The sequence below is a fragment of the Staurois parvus genome, unplaced genomic scaffold (genome assembly GCF_062004578.1).
Source record: "Staurois parvus isolate SC_StPar_1 unplaced genomic scaffold, SC_StPar_1.0 ptg000394l, whole genome shotgun sequence".
NCBI lineage: Eukaryota > Metazoa > Chordata > Amphibia > Anura > Ranidae > Staurois > Staurois parvus.
The window spans coordinates 7,953,154-7,979,299 of NW_028318190.1; the positions used below are offsets into that span (position 1 = coordinate 7,953,154).

Consider the following 26,146-nt stretch of genomic DNA (forward strand, 5'->3'; position numbering starts at 1 on the left):
TCTTTCTTCTTGACAGTTTTTTTTTTCTCTCTTGCAGTTGCTAATTCTAGCACTGGTAGTGGATCACGTCGTGATTCTCTGACTGGCAGTACAGATCTATACAAAAGGACTTCCAGCAGTTTGAATCCCATTGGACATAGCTTCTACAATGGTCTAGGCTTCTCTTCCTCTCCTGGTCCTGTAGGCATGCCCCTTCCAAGCCAGGGGGCCAGCCATTCCCAGACACCCCCACCATCTTTATCCTCTCATGGATCATCTTCCAGCCTCAACCTTGGTAAGAAGCTCTCTGTATTTGGTGGATGTGCTTATTTTCTTGTCATTCAGCATGCTTTCATCACGAAACTTATTTTTGAGTGTGTATAGTCATCATTTTTGAGGTGAAAGTTTGTTTTGTTGTTTGTTTGTTTTTTTTGTTGAAATTATTCTTTGAAAGACACAGGATTCAGAGAAAAATGGGTTATACTGCCACCAACAGGAGGATTTGGATATTGGCAAACAAACAGTGATTGGCCTCCCACTCCCAACATTCTTTGCTGCAGTCTATGGTGACCTGGTCACCTTCCAGCATTTGAACTGCTTACAGCACTCAGTTTATAAGTACTCACGGTTTTTACCTTGTATTAAAGTGTTATTAGAGTCTAGAATTTCTTTCTTTAAGTAAAATTGCAAATACCACTGCATAGAGCGGCCCCAACCCTCCTCTTCTTGGGTTCTGGCGGTGATCTTGGCCCCCCTCCCCTTTTTTCATGTATCCCCATAGCAAACGGCTGCTATGGGGGCACTGCTCACTCCCAAGCTGTGTGTCTATGGAGCCACGCTCCATAGACTCTCACAGCGGGATTTAGCCCTGCCAATGGATCCTGCTGCTACTCGAGTCCTGTGTGAAGACGAAGAGAGGGCAGAAGAGATGCATCTGTGCAAAGCACTGGATTTGTTCTCCCCTCTTCCCCATCACACAGGGAAGGGGGAGAACAGAGGAATTGAAAATGTTTTTTTACCTTATTGCAAGGAATGCATCATGATACAAAATGTTTTTAGGTTTAGTATCACTTATAAAATGAAGTTGTTCCCATTTAGAAAGCAACATGCCGGATCCCAAACCCAAATGGAGCACTTGCATTCCTCAGGGTCCTCCTTGGTCTCATTGGTTGTGGCCTCCTCTTCAGTTGTAACATGAGAGGATTTTACTGTAATAGTGCAAGATTTTATGGGAAAAGTTTATTTGCTCATTCTGTCCACAGAGAACATGAGCATAAATCCGCACCTTATCCTGTGGAATCATTTGATCTGCCTCTGAACCTTCAGTTGCAAAAGCTTTATCTAATGAAGAGTCTCAAATCCTTGCAAAAGCTTTATCCATATGAAGTTGTCCATGAGGAGGTGGCCACCATAACACCAAGGCTTTGACGTATCATATGGCTCTTAATGACAGTGTGTGCAAAGTAGTAGTAAACCTGTTGTTTTTTTTTTTTTTTTTTTTTAAAGTTTCCTGTTGCAAGGTAATATAATGTGCTAGTGTGCATAGCAGTGGTGCGCTGTCACCACTGCAGATGGCAGTGCCCTCCTGGGTTTGCGGGCTGCGGCTGCTTGACTTTCTAAACCACTGGTGACATTGCGCGGGAGCTTCAGCCACATCACACAGCTTTTGAAGGGAACAGCATGGGTATGCTGTTCCTTCAGAGCGCATGCATCGGTATTGTCACTGCTGCTCCATAGAATATCTCCTAAACTGTGAATATTTAGAAGATGATAATTTTATCTACACTACCATTAGCTTTATTATAAGCTGACTTGTAGGTAAAAATATACAAAGTGAGTTTACTACCACTTGAAAGATAGTTTGTACCTTTCACTAGTGCTGCCTACCAGTCTACGGTACCTAAGGTCCCAAGACTTCTAAAACCTTTTCCAGTGCTATTTTCAGACAGTCAGTACAATAGTGGACCACTCCTGAAACTGTTTACACCTCCCAAATGTTTTGTCGTATAGTACCTGTTTGATGAGGTCTTTATTAAAGTGATTGTAAAGGTAGAAGGTTTGCTTTAAGGTAAAAAATCTTCTGTGATCAGCTCCCCCTAGCCCCCTCTAAATACTTACCTGAGCCCAGTCTTGATCCAGAGATGTGCCTGAAAGTAGCAACTCTGCTCACTCTCTCTCCTCAATGGACATGGAGGAAGCAGCAAGAGCCATTGAAGTCTTGCCATGGCAGAAGTAGAACAGATTCAGTCCTGACACTTTTAAAGTCTGTCGTGGATCAATAGTTGGTCCTCGGTACTATCAAGAGTCAGATCCCAACATTTGAGGTCTCATTTCAAGACCATTAGCCACTCATTCTTTGATTAAGACCTTTGTACAGGGTGTTTCCCATATGATCATTTTGTGTATGTGCAGTAGATTTGGCAGCAGTGGACGGAAATTATCGCTTAAGTTTTGGGTTCCAACTAGTCTAGAGCCTCCTTCCTCCTCAAGATTTCAGTCTTGCAGCACAAGTACATCAGAAGGAGTTTTAGATTTGTCTGAGTGTTTTTTGAGCTGTACATATGTCTTTCAGCCACTGCCTCTATTACAAGGGCTCGACTCTGCTTGCCATTTCTGATAGTCCCTATACAGGAGAACCAGCTTCTCATTTCTCCACTTCTAAGTGGCTCAGAAATATTATCCAAGATTTTGGTCTTAAAGTGGTTCTAAAGGCAGAAGTAAAATACAAAAATCCCCCTGCGCTCCACAGAACCTAGTGAGTAAGCTGCTATCACCTATTCTTTTATACCGCAAGATGTGTGAAATCAAATCATATAAGTGGTGAAGCGCTCAACTTATATTTATCTAGTGAATACTCAAATCATATTAATACAAAATAATTATAAATAATTATAAACTAGTGCAATATCTTCATACACATAACAACTATATCCCTGGTGATATAGTGAAAACTTATATCTTTTAAACTGTGCAGAAAGTGAAAAAATACAATAATTAAATAAATAAATAGTGATGCCACGCTGTGAAATTACTGGCAAAAGTGTTCAAAATAATGTCACTCCATGCTGCAAATAGTGCTCTTCGTGTAAATCTTGACGTGACTCCCCTCAATAGCAGAAATGCCCCCTCACCTTCCACATTCGACCCTTGCGGGTCACAGAGCCTTTTTGTATATATCTCTTTCTCTTTGATGTTCTCCACTGCCTCCACCGACCATAATCCACCTCCAGGCAGTAAGTACCTCTCCAATTACTCCCCTCATGCACCGAACTTTGTCAGGTAAACCTCTCCTCCACTGCCACCTCCGACCAAATTCCTCCTCCAGGCAGTAAATATCATCCAATACCCCTCACACAATGGACTCAGGCTCAGAGTGATTCATGTAAAACGATAAAACAAACCTCCATAGTGTAACATCGCTTTATTAGACTGATCCAATATAGTAAAATATTGCACTCACATGTCCCCACGATATTACAGGCAGTTTCCCATATGCTATGGGTATATACAGGAGTCCCAAGATGGCGTCCGAACCCGGAACCGGAAGTACGTCACCGCTACGTCGACGCGTTGCGCCACTGTCACGTGGCTTCTTCAGGATCTGAAGAAGCCACGTGACAGTGGCGCAACGCGTCGACGTAGCGGTGACGTACTTCCGGTTCCGGGTTCGGACGCCATCTTGGGACTCCTGTATATACCCATAGCATATGGGAAACTGCCTGTAATATCGTGGGGACATGTGAGTGCAATATTTTACTATATTGGATCAGTCTAATAAAGCGATGTTACACTATGGAGGTTTGTTTTATCGTTTTACATGAATCACTCTGAGCCTGAGTCCATTGTGTGAGGGGTATTGGATGATATTTACTGCCTGGAGGAGGAATTTGGTCGGAGGTGGCAGTGGAGGAGAGGTTTACCTGACAAAGTTCGGTGCATGAGGGGAGTAATTGGAGAGGTACTTACTGCCTGGAGGTGGATTATGGTCGGTGGAGGCAGTGGAGAACATCAAAGAGAAAGAGATATATACAAAAAGGCTCTGTGACCCGCAAGGGTCGAATGTGGAAGGTGAGGGGGCATTTCTGCTATTGAGGGGAGTCACGTCAAGATTTACACGAAGAGCACTATTTGCAGCATGGAGTGACATTATTTTGAACACTTTTGCCAGTAATTTCACAGCGTGGCATCACTATTTATTTATTTAATTATTGTATTTTTTCACTTTCTGCACAGTTTAAAAGATATAAGTTTTCACTATATCACCAGGGATATAGTTGTTATGTGTATGAAGATATTGCACTAGTTTATAATTATTTATAATTATTTTGTATTAATATGATTTGAGTATTCACTAGATAAATATAAGTTGAGCGCTTCACCACTTATATGATCTAAAGGCAGAAGGTTTTTTTTTTTTTACCTTTAAAGCATTCTGTGTACGAAGGTAAAAAATCTTCTGGGTGCAGCACCCCCTTATACTTATCTGAGCCCCATCTCGATCTGGCGATGTGCATGAAAGCGGCAGCTCTTCCAGGTCTCTCTCTCCCCTCATTGGCTCACACAGCATGGGAGCCATTGGCGGGGGTGCATAGTGGCTGCTCTGTGCAAAGCATTGCACACAGCAGGTAATTGTAACAGGTTTAAAAAAATAAAAAAAACACGTTTGGAATCGCTTTAGGGATGAGGTTCCACTGTTACCTTTCAAGGCACACTCTTTATTAGATCTTACAGTTCTTCCTAGGTTTTTCGGCATCCGTAGACTTTCTAAGGCTGGCCATATTCTATACAATCTTACTGTACAATCTCTGTACAATCTCCTTTAGATTTACCAAGCCTGTAATATAAGGACAAAACTAAACCATGCATTGCAGTTTTATATCAGATAGACACTTGCACTACAGATATTATGGTAGATCTAAAAGATTGTATGATCAAGTTGTGTAGGGTATGGTCACCTTTAGTTTTACCATGTAGATTTTTAGGGCTCTTCTAATGCCGATCTTGGGCAGAAGTCTTTCAGGCAGTTCTTTGCTTTTAGTTAGGCCTTTTAGCATTTTGCTTGTTTGACCCACCCCTCGTCACTTTTTTTTTGGATGTGCCAGTTGTCTCTGAATACATTTTCCCTCCATGAAAAGGAAGAATGGATTTTTTCTTAACTTTCTATAAAATCCTTTAACCTGGGTTCATGCTGAGGTGGTGTGGCACATTGCATGTGATTCGCACAGCAATCCACAGCGCACCGTGTTTTGCAAACCGATTTCGGGTTGTTGGTAACTTAAAATACACACCTGCAGCGGTTTGTATGAACGGGTGTATGAAATCGATGCGAATTCTGCACCGCATCAGTGTGAACCCGGGCTTACTTGCAAGCTCATTGAGGGACGTAGGCCCCTTGATCCCTGTGTGTTTGTGGTCTTACTGTTGCCACTACTTTGTTTTAAAAACTATACCTTGTGTCTAAATGTTTCAGTAGGCAGTAGTACAGCCCAATTGTCTCTGAATCCTGTGTCCCTCAATGAGCTTCCAAAGAAAGAGTTTTCTGGAAAATACAAAAATCTAATTTTTTTTTTTTTTTCTTTCAATTGCTTAATATATTTGCATCTAGTTGCATTAGCTATTTTCAGAAGTGCTATGTTGCTTTGCTGTGACTTAGTTTCATCTCGTAGGACATACAGCACAATATATCTTTTAAATCTGAGTTCTGGGCAGCATTAAAATGGCCAGTTAAACATCTGACTCTTTAATTATATTTTGCATATAAAAAATAGGGCACACGTAGTATGTTTTTGTGTCATTCTGTAATGCACAGTAGCTGGTTTTCAATGTCAAATATGGCACTGGGGTTTATTTACTAAGGGCAAATAGACTTTGCAAGTGCTGTTTCTTCAGAGCTCATTAACCTGTTAAAAATGCTGTTTTTTGGGTAGTTTTTTCACTTGCAAGTGATTGGGTGTTCTTTGTAAAATGAAGCGTTGCCTCATTCACTAAGCTCTGCAGCAAAGTGCACAGTCTGTTTGCCATTAGTAAATCAACCCCACTGTCTTTTTGTTGACTTTGTCTCAAGGTCCTAGATTACCGGTGGCTGTTGTAGTGGCATTTTTTAGAAGGATGTTTGTGATTGGGGGAGCTAGCCTTAAGGAATTGACCATCTGATGCAATGTTTCTAGCCTTCTCTGTTATTGCAGAGCAAAAAAATGACTTTAAAAATGCCTACTTTCACTACAATTAGCTACTGCGGGTGAGCTTCAACAAGAGGCTGTATATATGCGTTCCTATGTAAACTTTTCCTGTGCCGAGAACGTGCTCCCAGCACAGTAACCAGCGGGTACCAGAAAGCTCCTGATGCATACGTACGATCTGGAGTTTTCTGATCATGTGTCCACTGTGACTGCCGATCATATGATCGGAATGACCACCTCTGCCTCCCGGGATTTAGTACCTCTTAGACTGGCCATACATTACACAATTTTCTTGAGAATTTTGCTTTAGATTTACCAAAAACCATATAATGAGGTCAAACCTTAACATTTTCAATTGTATCCAATTGGGAAAACCCTTGTACTACATAGTTGAAGGTAAATCTAAAGGAAATTGAACAGAAAATTGTATAATGTATGGCCAGCCTTAAAGGGCCAGGAGGCTGCAGCATGACGGATTTAAACATTGTTGATTCTTTTGTTGTGTGGCCATAAAACTTTCAGCTGTATTCTGCTACGATTCTTGGAGTGAGATGTTGATATGGAGGAGCCAGCGGTTGGAACATATTGTGGAATTCCAGCATGCAAAGACAACTGTCAGTTTTGTTTTTGGGGAGGGGGGGGGGGGGTAGTTGGCATACTTGCTTCATAAGTGAGACAGTTGTATTAAAGGAAAGCTGTCCAAAAAGAAGCAATTGCAGTTCCAAAATAGCTATTTGAACTTTCCTGAAAATATGAGTAGTACTTGTGAGCCACCAATTATAAGTATAGGTTTGCTGACATCCAACACATCCTCTATTTATGTGTCAATAAAAATAAATATAAATAATGTCGTGCTCCTAATCCCGCAAATAAATGAAATAGTGTACCCATACAATTGAAAAATATAATCAAATAAAGAAAAAATTTTTTAAAGAAATTTTTTTCTTTTTTTCTTTTATTTGATTATATTTTTCAATTGTATGGGTACACTATTTAATTATTTCATTTATTTGCTGGATTAGGAAAGCGACATTATTTATATTTATATTTGAAGTTTCCTGTCTTCAATACATAGGGAGTCCCCAGTCTGCTTTATATTGTGAAATTTATCCATGCTGATTTTTTGATTATTAGATTACAAAAAAAAATGATGTATGGTCCATGTCAGGTGAGATATTCCCGTACCCCAGATTAGATTTCAAAGTTGGTGTTTTTAAGTGCAATAATATCCTTGGTTAATCCATGGCACAATTGCACAATGTCATCAAATGCATCTCCTGTGCCGCAACTGCATTTCCCCCCCCCCTTTTTTGTTAATGGTTTTCTGTGTATGTATGTGTTGTAGTAAAAATAGATCATGTTTTAATTTTAAATACTGAGCTATACAGGTATTATCGACCCTGATATTTAGACTGCCTTTACTTTGGCAAAGTGAGTAATGTGGTAACAAGAAAACGGGTTCCATTAGAAGCATGTGACCTACAGAGCACCCTACAGTCTGCCCCCTCATGTCTTATGCCTGTATACTGGCATTGATTTGTTCAGAATATGCATAGGTGCTTTAAACGGTCTCCTGAGGCTTTCTTTGAGGATGGTAAGCAAAGGTACAGCATGCAGTACTTTTTTTAGTGTGGTGAAAAAGTTAGTGCGATGAGGTTACAGTCGGTTTTCTTTAGATAATCTACTTAAAGTGTTACTAAACCCACAACAGTAAAATCGGTCCGTATATGCAGTAAAGAATGCTTGTTATACTCACTGTGGGAACCTAAGGGGTTAATCCTCTGCTTTTGTGTAAAAAGGCTTGTCAAACACTTTAAAGTGCTGAAACTTCTTGAATGGTGGTCGTTAGTTGCTCTGCATTTTAAAGCGGAACTTGGCTCTCTCAATCAACATTGACTATTTTTAATCCTCTTGCTACTAACATTAGTACATCAATAGGAAAGTGTGTCAGTTGTTTTACATTTTTTTTCTTTATTTCCTACATTTCCTGGTTTTCGTACCTAGACAAATGATGTCATACACACCAGAAGCCTTCAGAAGGGGAGGATGTGTTTTCTCAGCTAAGAACACCCTCCTGCCTGCATTTCTGAGCTAAGGGCAAATGGATCCTAGGAAGTAAATTCTACATGAATCATTTTGCCCTTACTCAAGATGGCCACAGCTGGAAATGCAAGGTGGTGTTTTTTTCAAAGTGATTTCTCAACAAAATAAAGCATGGAGACATGAATGAATGGGGGGATTTGCTTTGAACATTAAAATCAACTAAATAGTGTTTTTGGTGTTTAGATGCAGTGTAGTTCTGCTTTAAATACTGATAGCAAGGTATTATTCCTGTTCATTATAAGTTTTTTTTTTTTTTTTTTTTTTTGTTTTTTTTTTTTTATTTTATTTTATTTTATCAACAAAATAAAGAAGCTATAACAAAATTTCTTATTTACAGGAGGACTGACAAATGGCAGCGGCCGATACATTTCTGCTGCACCAGGGGCAGAGGCTAAGTACCGCAGTGCAAGTAGTGCATCAAGCTTATTCAGCCCAAGCAGCACGCTTTTTCCATCTTCCCGACTCCGCTATGGTATGTCTGATGTGATGCCCTCAGGTCGGAGTAGATTGCTTGAAGACTTTCGGAATAATCGTTATCCTAACCTTCAGTTGAGAGAAATTGCTGGCCATATTATCGAGTTTTCTCAGGACCAGCATGGGTCTAGGTATTGTACCTTCATTTACTCTGCATTTAACCTAAGCATTCTCTTCATTTTTTCTTCGGTTGTGGACTTAATGCATTAAAATCACATGTTGCAAGGCTGGGGCTCTAGAAATGTATTTTTGGGACCCTGTTCAGTCACAGAATTTGGTTTAGATTTTAGATGAGTGAGGCATGCCTACAAGTGAGGTATTACTTTTCAGTCAGCATATTGCAGTCTTCTGCGGTAATGATTCCTGGCCGTATTGTGTACTTCTTAGGCCTCATGTATACTGGACATTTTGCTATCTCTCCTTAGATGCCTCTCCTCCTGGCACAGCGCTTTGCCAGAAACACTTGACAATTGTAAACACTTGTAACGCATTTAAGCGCTTTTAGCTATGTTTAGGTGTGTCAATCTCTTGGGCATTAAGAGACATTTTCATTGGCCATAATAATAATTTATTCTGTCTGTTGAAATGAATTAGTGCTCAGTCATTAAACGCGCTCAGTCGATAAACGCGCCTAGTGTTAATGCAAGTTTAGATGCTTTTACACACGTCAATCGTTTTTTCTCTGCCAGAACACCACTGCTCCTGGACGAGCTGGCTGTGAGCTCTTTTCTGGCTCTAAGCTTCTCTAAATGCCTTTGTGTGCATGGACACATAGGCTAACATGCAGTGGTGTTAAAAGGCAGGAAAAAAAACCTCAAGATGCCCCTAACAGCTACGTTAAAAACATCTAATATGTATGAGGTCTTAAAATGGATTTTGGTGCTTAACAGGTACCTTGTGATGGGTGTCCAGCCTTTTGCCGTTCCTGGGCCACATTGGAAGAAGAGTAATGGTCTTTGGCCACACATAAAATGCACTAACAATAAAGATAGCTGATGAGCAGAAAAAGTCAGGCACATCACAAGTTATAGATCGCTGATATAGATAATGTACCTACAGTGTCTGAGTAATAAAACATCATTTTTTTTTTTTTTTTATAAAAGTAAGAGGGTAATAAAAACTAATGCAATATTTGACACTGTTTTTGATAAACTAACGCAACAATATCTAGTTTGATGGATGTAGTAGCAATTCAGAATGAATTCTCAAAGTTCTCATCCGATATTTTGGGTCAAATTTTGCCCTTCATGTGCTTCATTATTATTATTATACAGGATTTATATAGCGCCGACAGTTTGCTCACTGCTTTACATTCATCTTTGAAAATAGTTGTTCACAAATATAGGTGCTGCCGCAAACTGATGACATGAATAAGGCATGATTGTGAAGAGTGGGATATTTTTCTTTGGGAAGATTAAACTTATAAAAGTCCAGTAAAGAGACAACATCAAATTTTTCATGTGTTCACGAAGTGTAAACGCATTTTTTTTTTAAAATTCCCCTGTGACAGGTTACCATTCACAAGGTGCAGTGCTACTCACATGCACAGTGGGCACCCAGCTGCAAAGCCACAAGCTGTCACAGCTGGGTGTCCACACTTAAGAGGCTGGTACCAGGGAGAGAAGATGGCCGGTGAACCTGGCTGGTGTGAACACACCGCTGGAACATAGGACCGGTAAGTGGCTGCTTTTAAAAAGTCAGCAACTACAGTTTTTGTAGCTGCTGAGCTTTATCTTTTTCAGATTTACTGGAGCTCCGATTTTAAGTTTGAATTTGTGTTGGGTTGTATTCATAGCTTTCTTGGGCTGCAGGTTGGACACCCCTGCCCCAAAGTGTGCACATTTGTTGCCTGTACCCTTACCCCAGGTTCGCATATATGTGGCCATGCGGGCCACGTTTTGCACGGGCACGAGAGCCTTTTTCATTTGAACGGACTCCTGTGCCCGTAACACGCAGGGGAGAAGTCCCTGCACTACTTTGGAAAACGCAGCCTGCACGGGAACCTTGGTTCCCAGTACGGTTGCGTTTTCCAGTGCGGGCTGCATGCCATTAGAACTAATGGCACCCACCCACGGGTCCGCATTTCTCTGTGCGGGTGGTGCGGCTGCACGGAATTTTGTGTGGATCCGCAGCAGCACCACCCACACAGATGTGAACCTAGGGTGAGATATGTGCCTGTATCTGAAAGTCTCAAAAATCTTTGCTAGATGATATTGCCTCCTGAGGAGTCACAGGCAGCTGCCATAACTCCCTGCCTAGAGAGACCAGTTTGGCTCTTATTGATGCAGTGTGTATTATCTTTGCAATTAAATATTACTTTTACTGTTACTTCTACTAGCACAGTCACTAGTCTGGATCCATTAAATAGGCCCTAGGACTTCAAAAACTTTGATACACACATTTCTCCCTGATGTCCTGTACATCATGAGGCTGGTGGTGGCCTCCTTGAAGGCGATCTTGATTGCCCAGTTCCACTCCAGAACCCTACAACTCCCCATCCTGTCATTATGGGATAGACCAAACTGATTCACCTGAGACTTGAGTGTACTCTGTTAGCTGTGGAGTGCTTTCTGCTGAGACCCTGTCTCTGAAAACTCACATTTTGAGTATGGCCAGTCGGGCTGATGTGTCAGAAGCTACCTCACTATTTGAACCACGGAGCCCCATTTCAAATTTCCCACCAATGCCAATTTTATGGGTTAAAGCTGTGGGATCATCCGCCTTTATTATCTGCTAGGTGAAGTGTTGTGTGCATGTGTCCTATGCTCTTAACTGCCATTTTGCTTAGAGGAAGCACCGTCCAACTGCTATTCTTGCTCTTGAAACACCATACGGATCTCCAATCTCTGGTCTCAAAGCACTGCCTTCCTACAGTGATTTGACCACCTCCACCTGCCTGAAATGCTCATCTGCATCAGCTGCCCAGGTTTGGGAGTAATCAAGTCCATGTCTCATATTGGGCCTAGCAGCTTACAGCTTCACTATGTAACCTGTCTTCCCAAAGACAAACAGGACATTACCACTGCCACAGGTGACCTCATCCCATACTCCCTTAGTAGTTCTGGAGGCATTTAGCAGGTATCCTCAAAATGATGCAACATCTTTAATCCCTTAACTGGGACTCCTGTTAAAAGGCCATCCTCATTCTGTTTCTTGCAGCCTTGTTGAGCAGGCGGTGAGACCTCCCCCTATTGCACCCCTATTGTTAATTTTTTAGATGACACCCCATAAGGAGTGTCAGTTTTCTGGACCCTTGCACTGAGCAGTCCTTGGAACAGTCCAGTACCTGTAAGCATTGGCCATTTGTAGCTTCACAGGTGTCTAGGGTGGGTGTCTGTCAAGAGGCTGTTCATCTCAATTTCTTGCTAAGGAAGTCTGTTCTGTGGATCAGGTTATCCCTCACCTCCTGTCAGGGATAATTCCTATCTTTTTCCCTTAGGGGCTGTTTGGAGTCAACAAGCTCCACCTTGGTATCTGGTAGCCTGGACTTGAAGCAAGACCAGGAAAAAGTCACTGGTGTTACTCCCCATTCTCCAAGGTGTATGGGGTAGACTCTCCCCACCACAGAGAGGATGCTCACTTCCCCAGAGCTTCAGTTATTTATTTTTTTATTTTTTGGGCCTTGTTTTTTCAAGGTATTCCATCAACCTGGACTCTGTAAGACAATACTTTTTGAAAGTTCTTCAACTCCGGGAAGGTTTGGGAGTTTAGATCTTGTTTTACCCTCAACTGGGAAAATAAAAAGGGCATGTGCGGTAACCCCCAGAGACTCGCAGCAGATTAAACGACTTGCAATTTTGATGATCAACCTTGTGGGAAGTTGGATTACAAGCTATAACATAGATGAGATAACTGAAATGCCCCTGTGTCTCAGATCTTGGGTTTCAGCAGTCAGGCTGCCAAAACCAGTAAACAAGAAGCAGGGGTGTGGAAATTTTTGAAAAATCTACTTGTCCATGGACTAAATTGGTGTCCCTTCCCACGTCGCCATTTGTGGCCGCGACTGTTACTGGGTCCTGGTCCTGGCCACAGTAAAAATAACTTCTGACCTCCATGTGTTGGCGGATTTATCTGCAGAACTGGATCCTTTGCATTGCCACTGACATTTAGAATCTCCCAAACTTGAGAAAAAGGGGTTTGCGAACTGGTACGTAACCTAGAGGACAAAAGCTTTTTGATGCAAGATAGGAAGGTGTCATTGTCCTTAGCCTGGGAGTGATTACTCTTGCCGTCCATCAATTTCTGTGTTTTCCTAATCTTTGTAGTTCATGTCATTTGAACAGGGGATAATAAGGACAACACCTTTACGTTTCTATGTACCTAGTGTCTATTTTTCATTTACATGCCAGTGCAACCCTAGGTTGTTTACTATCCAGCTGTGTCGCTTAAAGAATTGCAGACAAATACTGGTAAAAAGACTGAAAAATGCATCAGACAATAGTTTTCTTTCTCTTCTGTCAGTGAACATTGCTGTAAACGAGTTCATTCGATAGATTTTGGCAAGTACATTGATTATGGAGAATGCCTTAGGGGGCTGTTACACTCTCTAAGCACTAGACAGTTATGCGAAGGGAAATATGTATACTTCTTGACAGTTGAAATTCGACAGGGGTCCTATTGGTCACTGTGACATAATGTGGGGGTGGAACGTCCTATAGGACAAAGGATTTAACTTTTCCCCTCTATCAAGAGGTTGGGAGGGGTGTTTAATTTGTTTTTTTGTTCTACTAACTTTTTTTGTATGTTTAAATCCATCTTTATTATCTATATTTGTATTTTTGTTTATCAGGTTTATCCAGCTGAAGCTGGAACGTGCAACTCCAGCAGAGAGACAGTTGGTATTTAATGAGATCCTACAAGCTGCTTATCAGTTGATGGTGGATGTATTTGGAAATTACGTCATACAGAAGTTTTTTGAGGTAGTTTTTTCTTTTTTCTTTTTTTTTTTTTATTGGCATTTATTTAATCAGATTTCACTTACCAACAAAATATGCAGTTTTAAATCTTAAATTCCCAAGATATTTCTGTCATTAAAGCAGATGAACCTTTCATGCCAATGGAAATTCCGCTTTACTGCCAGCCCCACACAACCGAAGCAGAATTACCTTTAAAAAAAAAAAAAAGAACTTATGATTTTAATTTCAAACTTTTAACTTAACATTAAAGAAGAAATAATTACCTGGGTCCCAGCTTCCAGCATTTCCAGGATGCGTGGGTGATGGCAACGCATCTCAACATTGTTTCCTTGACACTCAAAATGTTGCAAGCACATGCTTGTGGGATGTCAAAATGCTCAGTTATCCAGGGAGGCAGCATTGAAGCACTGTGATGTCAGATATGTTTGGAAGTGAAGGTTGAGGGAAAAGCCAGGAAGGTCCGGTCTAATGGTTGTTTTCAGGGTGCACAGACACCCTTAAAGTGGTTGTAAACCTTGGACATGAAATATGAACGAAGCATATCCCTCTATATTGTGCACTTGTCTCAATTAAGAGCACGAAGTATAATTTCTTTGTGCTGCTTCATTCCTCTGCTATTAGCATAAACCACTTCTGACAAGTTATCTTGACACCAAGAGAAAAAAGGTGACAGGGGTGGGACCTCCAGAAGACTGACAGCCTCAGCTCTGTTCCTGTGTGCTGTGTGAAGGGGAGGAGGGAGTGTCTCTTCCCTCCAATCAGCTCTCGGAGTTCTCCTCAATGAGCTCTGCTGAGTGTAGCTTCAGCACTCTGATTGGATGTAGAGAGGAAAAGACTGCAGATAGACCAGTACAACCTATGTAGGAGGATTTATTTCATCTATGTGTATCACCTGAGACTAGTCTCTTCACTGGGTATATGTAAGTGTTTGCAACCACTTTAAATCCAGTTGTGGGTCTAGATTTTGAGAACTGAACTTCCTATTAAGTGAATCCATTAGTTCAGACCAAGTACATTATTTAAATATTGCTGGCTGTCAGACTATGGACATACTAGAGGAAATGATGGCCAGAAACTGTGGACATGCTATAGGTTTGGTTGGAAACTGGAGACAAGTTGCAGAAAACAGTGAACAAGTGAGGATATGTTATATCAGGCTTGTAGAGATCACTGCTTTTATACAAATGAGTGCTTCAGCTACAGATTGCTGGGGTTCAAGGGCTGTTCAGCAAATACCAAGGGGCGGCATGTGGCTTCTGGGCTATACTTTGGGCACCAGGGGTCTCGGTGTTGATTAACAAAAGTAAACCTGGCATTTCATCTGCTTCCTTTGTAGTTTGGAAGTCTAGAACAGAAGTTGGCACTTGCAGAAAGAATTCGTGGCCATGTTCTTTCCCTGGCTTTGCAGATGTATGGATGTCGGGTAATTCAGAAAGCACTCGAGTTCATCCCACCCGACCAGCAGGTCATCGTAAGTCAACCTTACGTAGCTGTTTTTGCTTTTACTGGGAATGGTATTTCCTAAGTTGCAGTCTGTAGTATTGGTGGAAATTATTTTATTATGTTCTGTTCCTGCAATCTCATGTAAACACCAGTGCTCGTGATTGCATCTGGAAAATACATCCATGTGCTTGCAGTCAAGGCCACCTGAGCTTACATAAAAGTACAGGAGCACAGTGTATTTGTAAAAACTTAATATGGCCAAAAATACACTACAGCTGGGGCACTGGATACAGGCAAATTTTTTATGGTGTATGACCATATGGCTATATTTACATTCATGTGAATGAATCCTTATCTAGACTATTTGAGGGCCATACACAACCTTGTTAAAAAAAAAAGTAGACCGTGTGAACATCTTAGTCTTTTTTTTTTTTTTTTTTTTTAAATTGTTTATGCATGCTTACATTTTACATTAAACTGCAACTAAAGACTACTGTTTGATAGTCTAAATGTGTACCAGATTCAGTTATACTGTGATATACAAGCCCCACAAAGTAAACATAAAACTTCCTTTACTGACTGAGCCAAAGCCTTCTTTAACCCCGTCACGCCGATGTAACACAAATATGCGGCCTCACAGAACTGGGCTTTTTTCTGTGGGGCTGCATATTTGCGTACCTATTTTTGTGCTGGGAGCTTGGCGCACAGCACGCTCCCAGCAAAAAGACAGTCACTGAGAGACCCCGGGTCCCGTTCTAATGATCGAGACCCAGGACCCCTGATTCTGGGTCACATGATTGCTGTGATAGCATCTGATTGGTTATCACAGTGATTAATCTCTGTACAGACACCCCCCCCCCCCCCATTTTTTTTTTCTTTTTCTCTCTCTAAATGGAGGCGAGAGATACATTGAATCTCTCTCTCCTTGCATAGAGAAAAAAAAGTAAACTGTTAAAATAAAAGATAAATATTTTAAAAATAAAGAAAAAATACCTAGATCAAGTTTTGATCTAGTCAAATGCCAGGGTTAGTGTTTGAGTCAAGGTCAAAGGTCAAGATTTTTAGTTATTATTTTTTTTAGATTAGTGTCAGTGGGTTTTAGGTAAATAAAAAAAAAAAAAAAATGTGCACTATTGTTTCTGGGCTGTACTGTGGGTACAAACAACATATAACCTACACATATATGGTATCGCTGCGATCGTCAAGAGCTGGAAAATATATTTTGGGTTCTTTGGCGGTAGGTTATGGTAGTAACAAACACACAGCTAAATTTAAAAAAAAAAAATATATATATATATATATATATATATATATATTTATTTTTTTTTACTATTTTGGGCCAGTTTTCCTTTGATAATAAAAAAAATCAGGAGATATCCATTACCATTTACCAACAAATGAAAGACCAATTTGTCCTGAAAAAAACAAGGTATAATTCACCTGGATGTACAAAGTACTGCAGCTCAAAATAGGGTTTCAGCATGAGAGGCATTGCTGTTGATCCAGAAAGCAGTGGGGAGGATTTGGTGTTTCCAAGTGCATCAGCATAGTGAATCAGCAGTGGAAATGTTGATAGCTTTGCCCCCTGGAACATTTTTTTTTTTTTTTTCCTTTCCACTTTAACCACTTCCTGCCCAGGTCAATTCTGACATTCCTCTTCTACATATAAAAATCAGCATTTTTTTGCTGGAACCCCCAAACACTATATATATTTTTGCAGAGGCCGTAGAGAATAAATTGTTGGGTGTTGCAATTTTTTATGCTACATGGTATTTGCGCAGCAGTTTTTCACACTCAAGTCTTTTTGTAAAAATCCACTTTTAATGAACTTTATTGCACACAAACACTACATAATACTTAATTTTTTGTTGATTTATGCCAAGTAAATTGATGTCCAACATGTCACTTTCAAAACTGCGTTCGCCCCTGAATTGGCACCAAACTACGGTACCTAAAAAACTCCTTAGGCAACGCTTTAAAAGTCTTTACTGGTTACCAGTTTAGAATTAAACGGGAGATCTGGAGCTAAAATTATTGCTCTCACTCTGACATTTTCGCGAAGATACCTCACAAGTGTGGTGCGATCATAGTTTACATATACGTGCAGGACTTGCGTATTCTTTTCGCAGGGAGCTTTAAATTGAATCTTTTATTTGACACTTTTTTTTTTCTGTCACTTGAATTTATTTTTTTGCAATCAACTTTACTACTTTCACGATGGATGAACATCTCTTGTGAAAGCATGGGCCATAACAGGTCCTCTTTATTGGAAAATCTATTTGACCCCAGATCTCTCCTCTGGGCTCCAATGCAGCTAATCAGACACAGATCGGTCTCATTGGCTGCTTTCCTGCTTGCTAATGGCCAGATAAAACAGAGCCTAAATTAGTTTCCGGTGGCACAGAGAGGGAGGAATAACATCAGTTCCCCTCTCTGTGTGTAATGTCGCTGCTGCCAATTACAGCGGTCTCAGGCTCCATGGTCGGACAGGTGAGTCGGGGATGGGGGGCCCACTTGTGCTGGCCACAGAAGTGATCGTTTAAAGTGGCTGTTTAAATTTTAATACTTGGCTGATGCCTGTAGCAGCTACAGGCATCATCTCAGTATAACCACCCCAACCCAGGATATCCTTGGACATTCTATGGTTGGGAGTGGTTAATGCAAGCAGTCGCAGCCTACATGCGAACAGCAACTTTCCACTTAGTGCATCATTGTTGCCACTGCAAGAATCTGCATGGACTTCACTTGTAGGTTCAATAAGTATTAGTGGGTCTTTACAGGGGCACAATAAATAGTTGTAAATGCGTATGCACTTTATTTTAAGTAGAACAGTGGCCTCCAATTAAAACTATGTATCACCTTTTACTTCTGCTGCATGCAGATGCAATTAAAGTGAACCACTCACTAAATGGTAGAAGTCTGTTATTTATTAACAGGCAATATAATGATCCTACATATTTTTTGCTTTTGAAAGACTCTTATGCTCACTTTAGGATCTCTGCAGCCTGTTTTATACAAGTTAGAACTGCTTGCAAAGATTGAGAGCTGTATGCGCACTTTCAGATATTCTCAACTGTTTTTCAGTCTTATAGCTCTGGTGTTCCTTTCTTCCCTGAAAACCCACAATGCAACACAAGATGCAGAAGGCCTCTTTTATTTTTATTTTTTTTTTTGAGATTCTATGTGGGAAGGACCAGTATTCAAAGTTAGATAAACTGTGCTGACAATATGTGCCAGTGTACCATGGGTTTCTCTAGCAGACAGAAGGCTTTGTGGCTATCTGTGAGATGGACATTGCTGTGCATGGCTGCAGTTAGGTTGTAACTGAAGAAAAAGTTTATTTTTAAGTTACGTTTTCCCAGTGTAAACAGTTTTTACTAATGTGTGACGGCTTTTCTTTTCTCTTTTAGAATGATATGGTCCGAGAATTGGATGGACATGTTTTGAAATGTGTTAAGGACCAAAATGGAAATCATGTTGTACAGAAGTGTATAGAATGTGTCCAGCCACAGTCTCTGCAGTTTATCATTGATGCCTTCAAGAGTCAGGTCAGTTCCACTTGGAGAGACTGTACTGTAAACAAAGAATTTTTCAGTGGTTATTAAAAATGTATGTATTTCCCTAACGCAGATATATATTAAATGAATATTGTTTTTTGCAGGTGTTTGCGCTCTCTACACATCCGTATGGTTGTAGGGTGATTCAGAGGATTCTTGAGCACTGCCTTCCTGAGCAAACACTGCCTATACTTGAAGAGTTGCACCAGCACACGGAACAGTTAGTGCAGGTAAACCCATCATTTCTTTGCTTTTCAATATGTTTGTTATTTAGCTTTTTAATGTATCTTACAGAATCAAGTAAAGTTCTATTCAACGCATAAACCTGAAGCAGTCGTAACTCTATATGTTTGATGTTCAACTGTTTCCAAACTTGTTTAGTATGCCAAATGTTAATTCAAGAAAACCTGCAGAAAAACTTTGGTGTACAATCCTAAAGGCTCCTGTGAATAGTCTGGCATTATTTTCCTCTTCAAAATATATTCACAAAATATTGAGAGAGTAATTAACCTTTTAAGAATGTGTCTTGCCAAATAGATCTTAACTGGTCAGACTGTATTGATAAAAAAAATGTATTTACAAAAATGTCATCATTCTGTCACAATTATAATATATTATACCTTTTTATCTCTTAGACCAAGATGCTGTAAAGATGTGTTGCTTTATAGTAGAATCAGTCTTTGAAATGTAATATGCTCATATTTTACAAATCATTTAGTCACTGGGAGTGTCCCAGAGATGTATTCAGAGTTTTTGCTGTTAGTTCTAGTCATTTAGTCATTCAGCCTGAGTATAATATTAGGTTTCATAGCCTCAAAAGATGACTGGCTATGTAGTTGAGTGATCTACTATAAAGATTTTTTTGTCTTCCATTTAACTAAATAATTCTAATTCTTACAGATTTGCATTTAGTTTTTCTCCACAAGAATGGTACTTATTCCTGAAGCCCAAATGAACGATCAGTTTAAATCTTCTGAACATTCCAGGTGCATCAAAACTAGAGCTGTACAAAGTTATAGTTTTGTTTTCTCTAAGGCTTGGTTCACACCAGTGCGACTTGTCATGGGATTTGACAGTTTCAAATCGCATGACAAGACAGTTTGTCAGCAATGGAACCATTCAAATCGGTTCGACTCCAACGGAGTTGTACCAATTTTGAAAGTAGTTCCTGCACTATTGTTTGCGATTTGACGTGAGACTTGCATAGACATCTGTGCATAAGTCACACAGATGTCTGCCAAGTTGCACTTGAAGCTGCACTGACATGTGACTTTAAGTGAAGTTGCACCCAGTGTGAGCCAGGGCTAATAGTCATCCACAGCCAGAGTAGTAAAGCCTGTCCCCTACCTGCAGCTGCAAAGAGAACACCCGTGCTCTGTGTAGAAGCCGTGATCTGTCAGGCATGCCTCCTGCTGAGTTAGACTTCTCCAGCCAGCAGGGAACCGTGAGCAGTTATAGGTCTGACTCAATAGGGAGTGCACTGGACTGCTGCAATAAGACCACTGCCTATACACAGAGCGAGGGTCCCACTTTGCAGCTGCTAGCAGGGAACATGCTTTTCTGGTCAGGATGTGGCTGCTTTAGGAAGAGAAAAAAAAGTGTAAGAAATAATGCTTTTTGTTTTGATACACCTGCAATTTATTTAGCTGGTTTAGGGTTCAAGTGGGCTTTAACTACCTCCAGTCCTGGCCATTTTTGGCACCTTTTGTTCACACCTAAAATTATTTTTTTTTGCTAGAAAATTACTTAGTGCTCCCAGACATTATATATTTTTTTTTAAAGGAGAGGCCCTAGTGAATACATTGGTGGGCTTTGGACATTTTTATGTTACACGGTATTTGTGCAGCGGTCTTTCAAACACAATTTTGTGGGAACAAATACACTTTTTGAATTTTATTGCAAAAAAAAAACACAATACATAACCCATTTTTTTGTATACTATAAAAGATGATGTTACACCAAATAAATAGATGCCGAGCATGTCACGCTTTAAAATTGCGCATGCTGTGCAATTACGACAAATAACATAAATTTTACTATCCATAGGCGACGCTTTAAAAGCCTTTTACAGGTTACCACTTTAGTGGTAAGTCAAAGATAAGGTCAGCAAAGTTTAAGTCGGAGAATGCAAAAGCAGCTTGATGCAGGTTATTTCAGCTTGGCTTAGATCAAAAGGAGGTCAACTGCTAGTCGACTGGACCTGTCAGTGTATTTTGCAACTAGGAAGAATCGCAAAGGGATCTCAAATGAGGCCGAATGCACCTGGAAACACAGTGCATTTGCCCATTATCTTGAGATGTTACTGGCACTTAGCTACTCTAACTCGATAAAACTCATATTTCAGCAGAATTTAATATTTTGGCATTTTTTATCATCTCTATTGTTTTATCTGTACATGTGGGTGGATTTCCAGTTGAAATTGCTTGTAAATAATGTGGAGACCTGTAAGGATAAACTATTCTTACCAGTATAAAAAAGGGCAAGACTGGAGTTGAATTATGATATTCTAGATTGAACCTGTAGGTCGCGGCCAGGTGACTACTCGATTGCAATCTGGGCTTGCTGACTCACCATCCCAGAGCATTTAAAAAGAGTGTAATGCATAAAGACTACTTGTAAAGGTGGAGCTGTATTAGGGAGCATGAGCCGCATAAGCCGATATCTCCTCTGTAGTGCTGGCTCCTGTCCCATGCTGAGTGATACCAACTGCACTCCACCTCTTATCCCAAATAGCGATCTCCAGAGTGGTACCAGCAGCAGAAAAGAAGAGATGTTCAGGTCAGTGTGAAGCAATACACTGGGCATAATTGTATAAGGATGCTTTCACACTGATGTGCTGTGGTTTACCCACACTGCGGGTGCAGTGCAGCTGCAAGTTTGCTGCTCTTAGCCATATATTTCTAGTGTATGCTGCAGGTTTGGTGCACTTTCTGAAAGTGCACCAAAACTCCTGAATGCAGGAGTTTTGATGCGCTTTTAGAAAGTGCACCTCACCTGCAGGATAAAATAGAAGTCTATGGCAATGTGCAACTAACCCAGGAAAGTCGCAGATGTACTGCGTTACACCCAAGGGGTTAAAGCAGGCAGTGTTGTGCTGCTTTCTCACCTTCTGCTTTAACCCCCTGGACCTCGCAGAAGCATGTAATTGTGGGGGCGCTTGCAGAGTAGCCCCATTTACTTGAATGGTTCATTGTTGGCAGACCGTAGCACCCACCAAAAGCAACAGGGGGTTTGATTCCTGCCTCGGCAAATGTACACGAAGAGGGTATGAATTGGGGGTGGTAAAACCGTGACTCCACCACAAGGTTTTACTACCCCAAACTTTACTTGTGAACCAGCTATAAGGGTGCCGCTGCCAAATGTAACTAAGGGCTCGTTCACAAGTGCAGCAGGCACTGCCGCTTCTCAAAAAAGCGATTTGAATGTCTTTGACAGGTGGTGAGGAGGCGATATGTTGCCTCCTCATCACCTGATTTAAACCCATGATGGTCATGCAATGCACGTGATTGCGACACGGTGCTATGGCAGTTAGAGGTTTAAATCCGGTGTGAGGAGGCGTCACTGTACCCGTTGATCTTGGACTTCTCCCATGCTGTTCAGGTAGATTTCCACCTCTTTAAGGTTGCCTACCCCTGTTCTAGATTGGAATTATGGCTATTGGTTTAAGAGTATTTGAGGAGTTTGTAGGAACTTTACTGTATAATCTCGATTTGTATTCTGTTATGGTTTGGTTATATGACTCTGTTGGTACATACAGTTTTGTTCTTTTTCTGTTTTTTTTTTTATAGTGCTGTTAATATAAAACTGTCCCATTTCACTTGCAGGATCAGTATGGGAACTATGTCATACAGCATGTTTTAGAACATGGTAGACCCGAAGACAAGAGTAAGATTGTTGCAGAGATTCGGGGCAATGTCCTAGTTCTCAGTCAGCACAAATTTGCAAGGTATGTTTGCCTTTGAACTATGCCTGGTAAAACAATTACTAAAATTGGAATACCGCAAATCACAACAGTGTGAGACCAAAAATAGATGTTACTTTACCACGGTTGTCTTCATCATTAATACACATTTGTCTAGTTACAACAACCTGTATTTTAAATGCAATGATAGTCTTGAAGGGGTTGATAAATGAATAGTAACAAAAGGGTTGAAACTGTAGCTCAAGGTTCCCTGCTGGTTTTGTGTCCAAAAGCCTAGGCGTTTTGGTCATTCTGAAGGCATTGATCAGAATATACAGTATGTCTTTATATGTAATAACAATATGCTCCAAAGGTTTATATCAGTTTCCCCTTTTTTTTTTTTCTTCATTTGACAGTAATGTAGTTGAGAAGTGTGTGACGCATGCTTCTCGCACAGAACGAGCAATGTTAATCGATGAAGTTTGCACGATGAATGATGGGCCTCACAGTGCCTTATATACAATGATGAAGGATCAGTATGCTAACTATGTTGTGCAGAAAATGATTGATGTAGCAGAGCCAGCTCAGCGTAAGATTGTCATGCACAAGGTGAGTAAAATGCCACCTATTCAAGTATGTAGCTAATGGCCAGAATTGGAATACATCTAGGACATGAAAAATAACACTTGTTCTTCTTTTTTAGATTCGACCACACATTGCCACTCTTCGTAAATATACATACGGCAAACACATTCTTGCTAAACTGGAGAAGTACTACATGAAGAATGGTATGGATCTGGGTCCAATGTGTGGTCCCTCAAATGGCATCATCTAGAGATCTTCCTGGACCCACTGTATCTCCCTATTTCTGCCCACCACGTGGGAGATTCAGGGTGTAGCTCTTTCAAACCAACCTTTGTAAATGTCTTTAATTTTATTACACCCGACATATTATTTTTAATAATCAACTTAACCTTCCCCCAATGTATTTCTGTATAGAATCACTTGTACATATCTTGTACATGTCCTACCCCCTTGCTGAATGCACATCATTTGTGCAACAGAGGCCATGTGAATAAATTTGCTCACCAGAATCCAAAAGGATCCTGAAACTTTTTTTTTTTTTTTCTTTTTAAGACAAGATGCATGGATTCCCTTGCCTTTGTTTATTTTAAAACATGCTTTGATGAACCAGAGTTCTCCATTTCTATCTGTATGTTCATATGTATACAATATTTTCTTTTTTTTTTCTTTTTTTTCTCTTTTGAGCGAAATCAGTTTTATTGTGCAGAAATTGGGATTGAGGCAGACTGCCCTTTTTACAACTGTATTATTTGATTTTTGACTTACTTTAGCATGTCCACCTTAATTCTAACCCGTATACCCTTTTTTCGCTTTGTATAAATATGTAGTGTATACTTGATATAGATATTTGCATATATATAAAACTTTGTAGTATTTTTCTTTTAGCTTTTTTGATGTTTAAAATACAGATGTATCCTGCAGTTAGTGGACATAAACCCTTTTGACTGTAAAATTGTACATTTGTAAAACCTCAGTAATGTAAATGTGAGTTTGAAAATTGACATAACCCCCTTCCTTTTTGGTAAGAGATAAGAAAAGACAAAAAAGAAAAAAAAAACTTTAGGCCAAACTGTGCATTTCCAGGATTCTTCTACAGATATATTGGTCGTGATGTTGTAAATTGTAAATTGTAATTTCAGCCGGGCAAGACAAAACTGCATTTTCCCCTTTTTTTTAGTTGGTGTTTGATATCTCATTTTACTTCCATTTATAATTGGATTAATGTTAAATTTGCTCTAAATTAGTGCAGATATCTTTTTAAATCAGCCAACTGCAAGTATAATTTCAGATTTTGAAATCTGTGAACTGAAACTACCCTGATCCAGTTGGAAATCTCGTTAGTTCCTTCCTGTACAGACTATAACATTTTGTTTTGCATTTTGTCTCACTTGTAAGTTGCTGTAACATATTGTCCACTTAATTCTTTGTTTGAATATACAAATGTAATAGTTAAACGGTGTATATTTACAACAGACATGAGATCCCCCTACCCTTTTGTGTATATTACAAATGAAAATTTTCAAAGCACACTTGTTTAACTGTATGTGTATAATTAAGAATACCCTTTTCAATTGCCGGATGGAGCAGAAGGAGGGCAATGGGGAAGGGGCATTATTGGCCCTGTGGATGCTTCTGATTTAGCAATTATTTTTTGTACTTTGTGTAGAATGTCTATAAATGATGTGTGATCTTTATTTTGAAAATTACAGAACTTTGGAATCTCTCTTGTTTGTGGTCAGTCTTTGTGTCTTAAGCAAAAAGCTTTCATATCCATATTTTATTTAAAAGGTCAACACAATATATGTGTTTGTGTATATGCATGCTTTTATACAAACAGATGTAATGTAACAGAGCTTAAAACCTAGGTTGATTTAGCACAGCGTTTTTTGTACACTTCCAAATTTCCACATTAAAATATAATTAGGAATGTCATTATTTGAAAGTCTGTCCTAACCACAGATGAAATGTTGTCCTGTTTGACTTGGGTACTTGCACAGAAGAAAAACAATCTCTTGATTAAAAAAAAAAAAAAAAAAATCATATCTGCTTTACAGTATATAGATTTTAATCATGTGGTTTACTTGTGGACAATAAAAAAGGAATATTTGCCATGTTCAAATAACCGAAAAAGTGCAGCATTCGCTTGACATGAAATAAAATAAATTGATACGATGTGCAATTCAGTTAACAACGAGAAAAAAAAATCAGATATCAAGTCTTTTAATACATAAGTGCACCCAATCATGGATTCCCACCATAGTGCCTCAGTTACTGAAAGTCCATTAGTGCCATAAAAATCCATAATACAACATAATCTTGTGTATTGTTGTAAATCTAAAACAAAAACCAACAGTGACTGATCCTTCTGGTGTGGTGAGAACAAACCTCCTCATCCATACACCCTTTGTGATTCACCACCAGTGAGAAAATAAGCTGCTCACGACATCAAGACATAAGAGGTCAAATGTGCTTGTATCTCTTTAAAGTAAGGAAACCAACACTACCTTTGCAGCGATTCCACAGAGCCATCTAGCATTCAGAAATTGATATAAGCCAAGTGCAGCACAAAATAAAAAAACTGACATAATGCTCACCATTGTTTTGACAAAAATAAGGGGTTGAAAACACATTAAAATGATCTGAAAGAGCATTATAGAGCCAGCACTGCCAATCCTTCTGCCTCTCAGTCACACAATGCAGCTCAGCGCTTTCCTTGGTCTTTGCCATCTTATAGGGAATCTATAGAAAGGTTAATTTTGCCTAAGCAGTCCCCTGAAAAATGTACCTCTCTATATTCTTATTGAGGGGCTTAGCTAGCTGATAATCAAGCACCGTAGGGTTATACTGCTGTATATGGAGAGTTTGACACTAGGCATATAGAGAACTGAAGGCCAGCTCCCTTGAGGCCCATTACCCTCATACCCTGATAGGTTTCGCTCTGTGTCCTTACGGAAAATGGATGTCTGTCTCTTCTCTGAATGAAGACTCTCTTGTGAGTGATTAATGGAG

The 26,146-nt window shown here is 39.9% G+C and overlaps 1 protein-coding gene across 6 annotated transcripts in view; it reads left to right on the forward strand.

Annotated features, from left to right (window-relative positions):
- PUM1 (pumilio RNA binding family member 1) overlaps positions 1–24,860 on the forward strand; it is a 93,895-nt gene extending 69,035 nt beyond the window's left edge. For all 6 annotated transcript variants that reach the window (XM_089686306.1, XM_089686303.1, XM_089686305.1 and 3 more), the window contains exons 14-22: positions 38–274; positions 8,599–8,866; positions 13,525–13,654; positions 14,988–15,122; positions 18,505–18,642; positions 18,756–18,881; positions 22,476–22,597; positions 22,969–23,161; positions 23,256–24,860. In XM_089686306.1, coding sequence (XP_089542432.1) covers positions 38–274; positions 8,599–8,866; positions 13,525–13,654; positions 14,988–15,122; positions 18,505–18,642; positions 18,756–18,881; positions 22,476–22,597; positions 22,969–23,161; positions 23,256–23,387 — 1,481 coding nt within the window. In that variant the 3' untranslated portion in view covers positions 23,388–24,860. The remainder of the gene's footprint in view (positions 1–37; positions 275–8,598; positions 8,867–13,524; positions 13,655–14,987; positions 15,123–18,504; positions 18,643–18,755; positions 18,882–22,475; positions 22,598–22,968; positions 23,162–23,255) is intronic.
- The last annotated feature ends 1,286 nt before the right edge of the window (positions 24,861–26,146 follow it).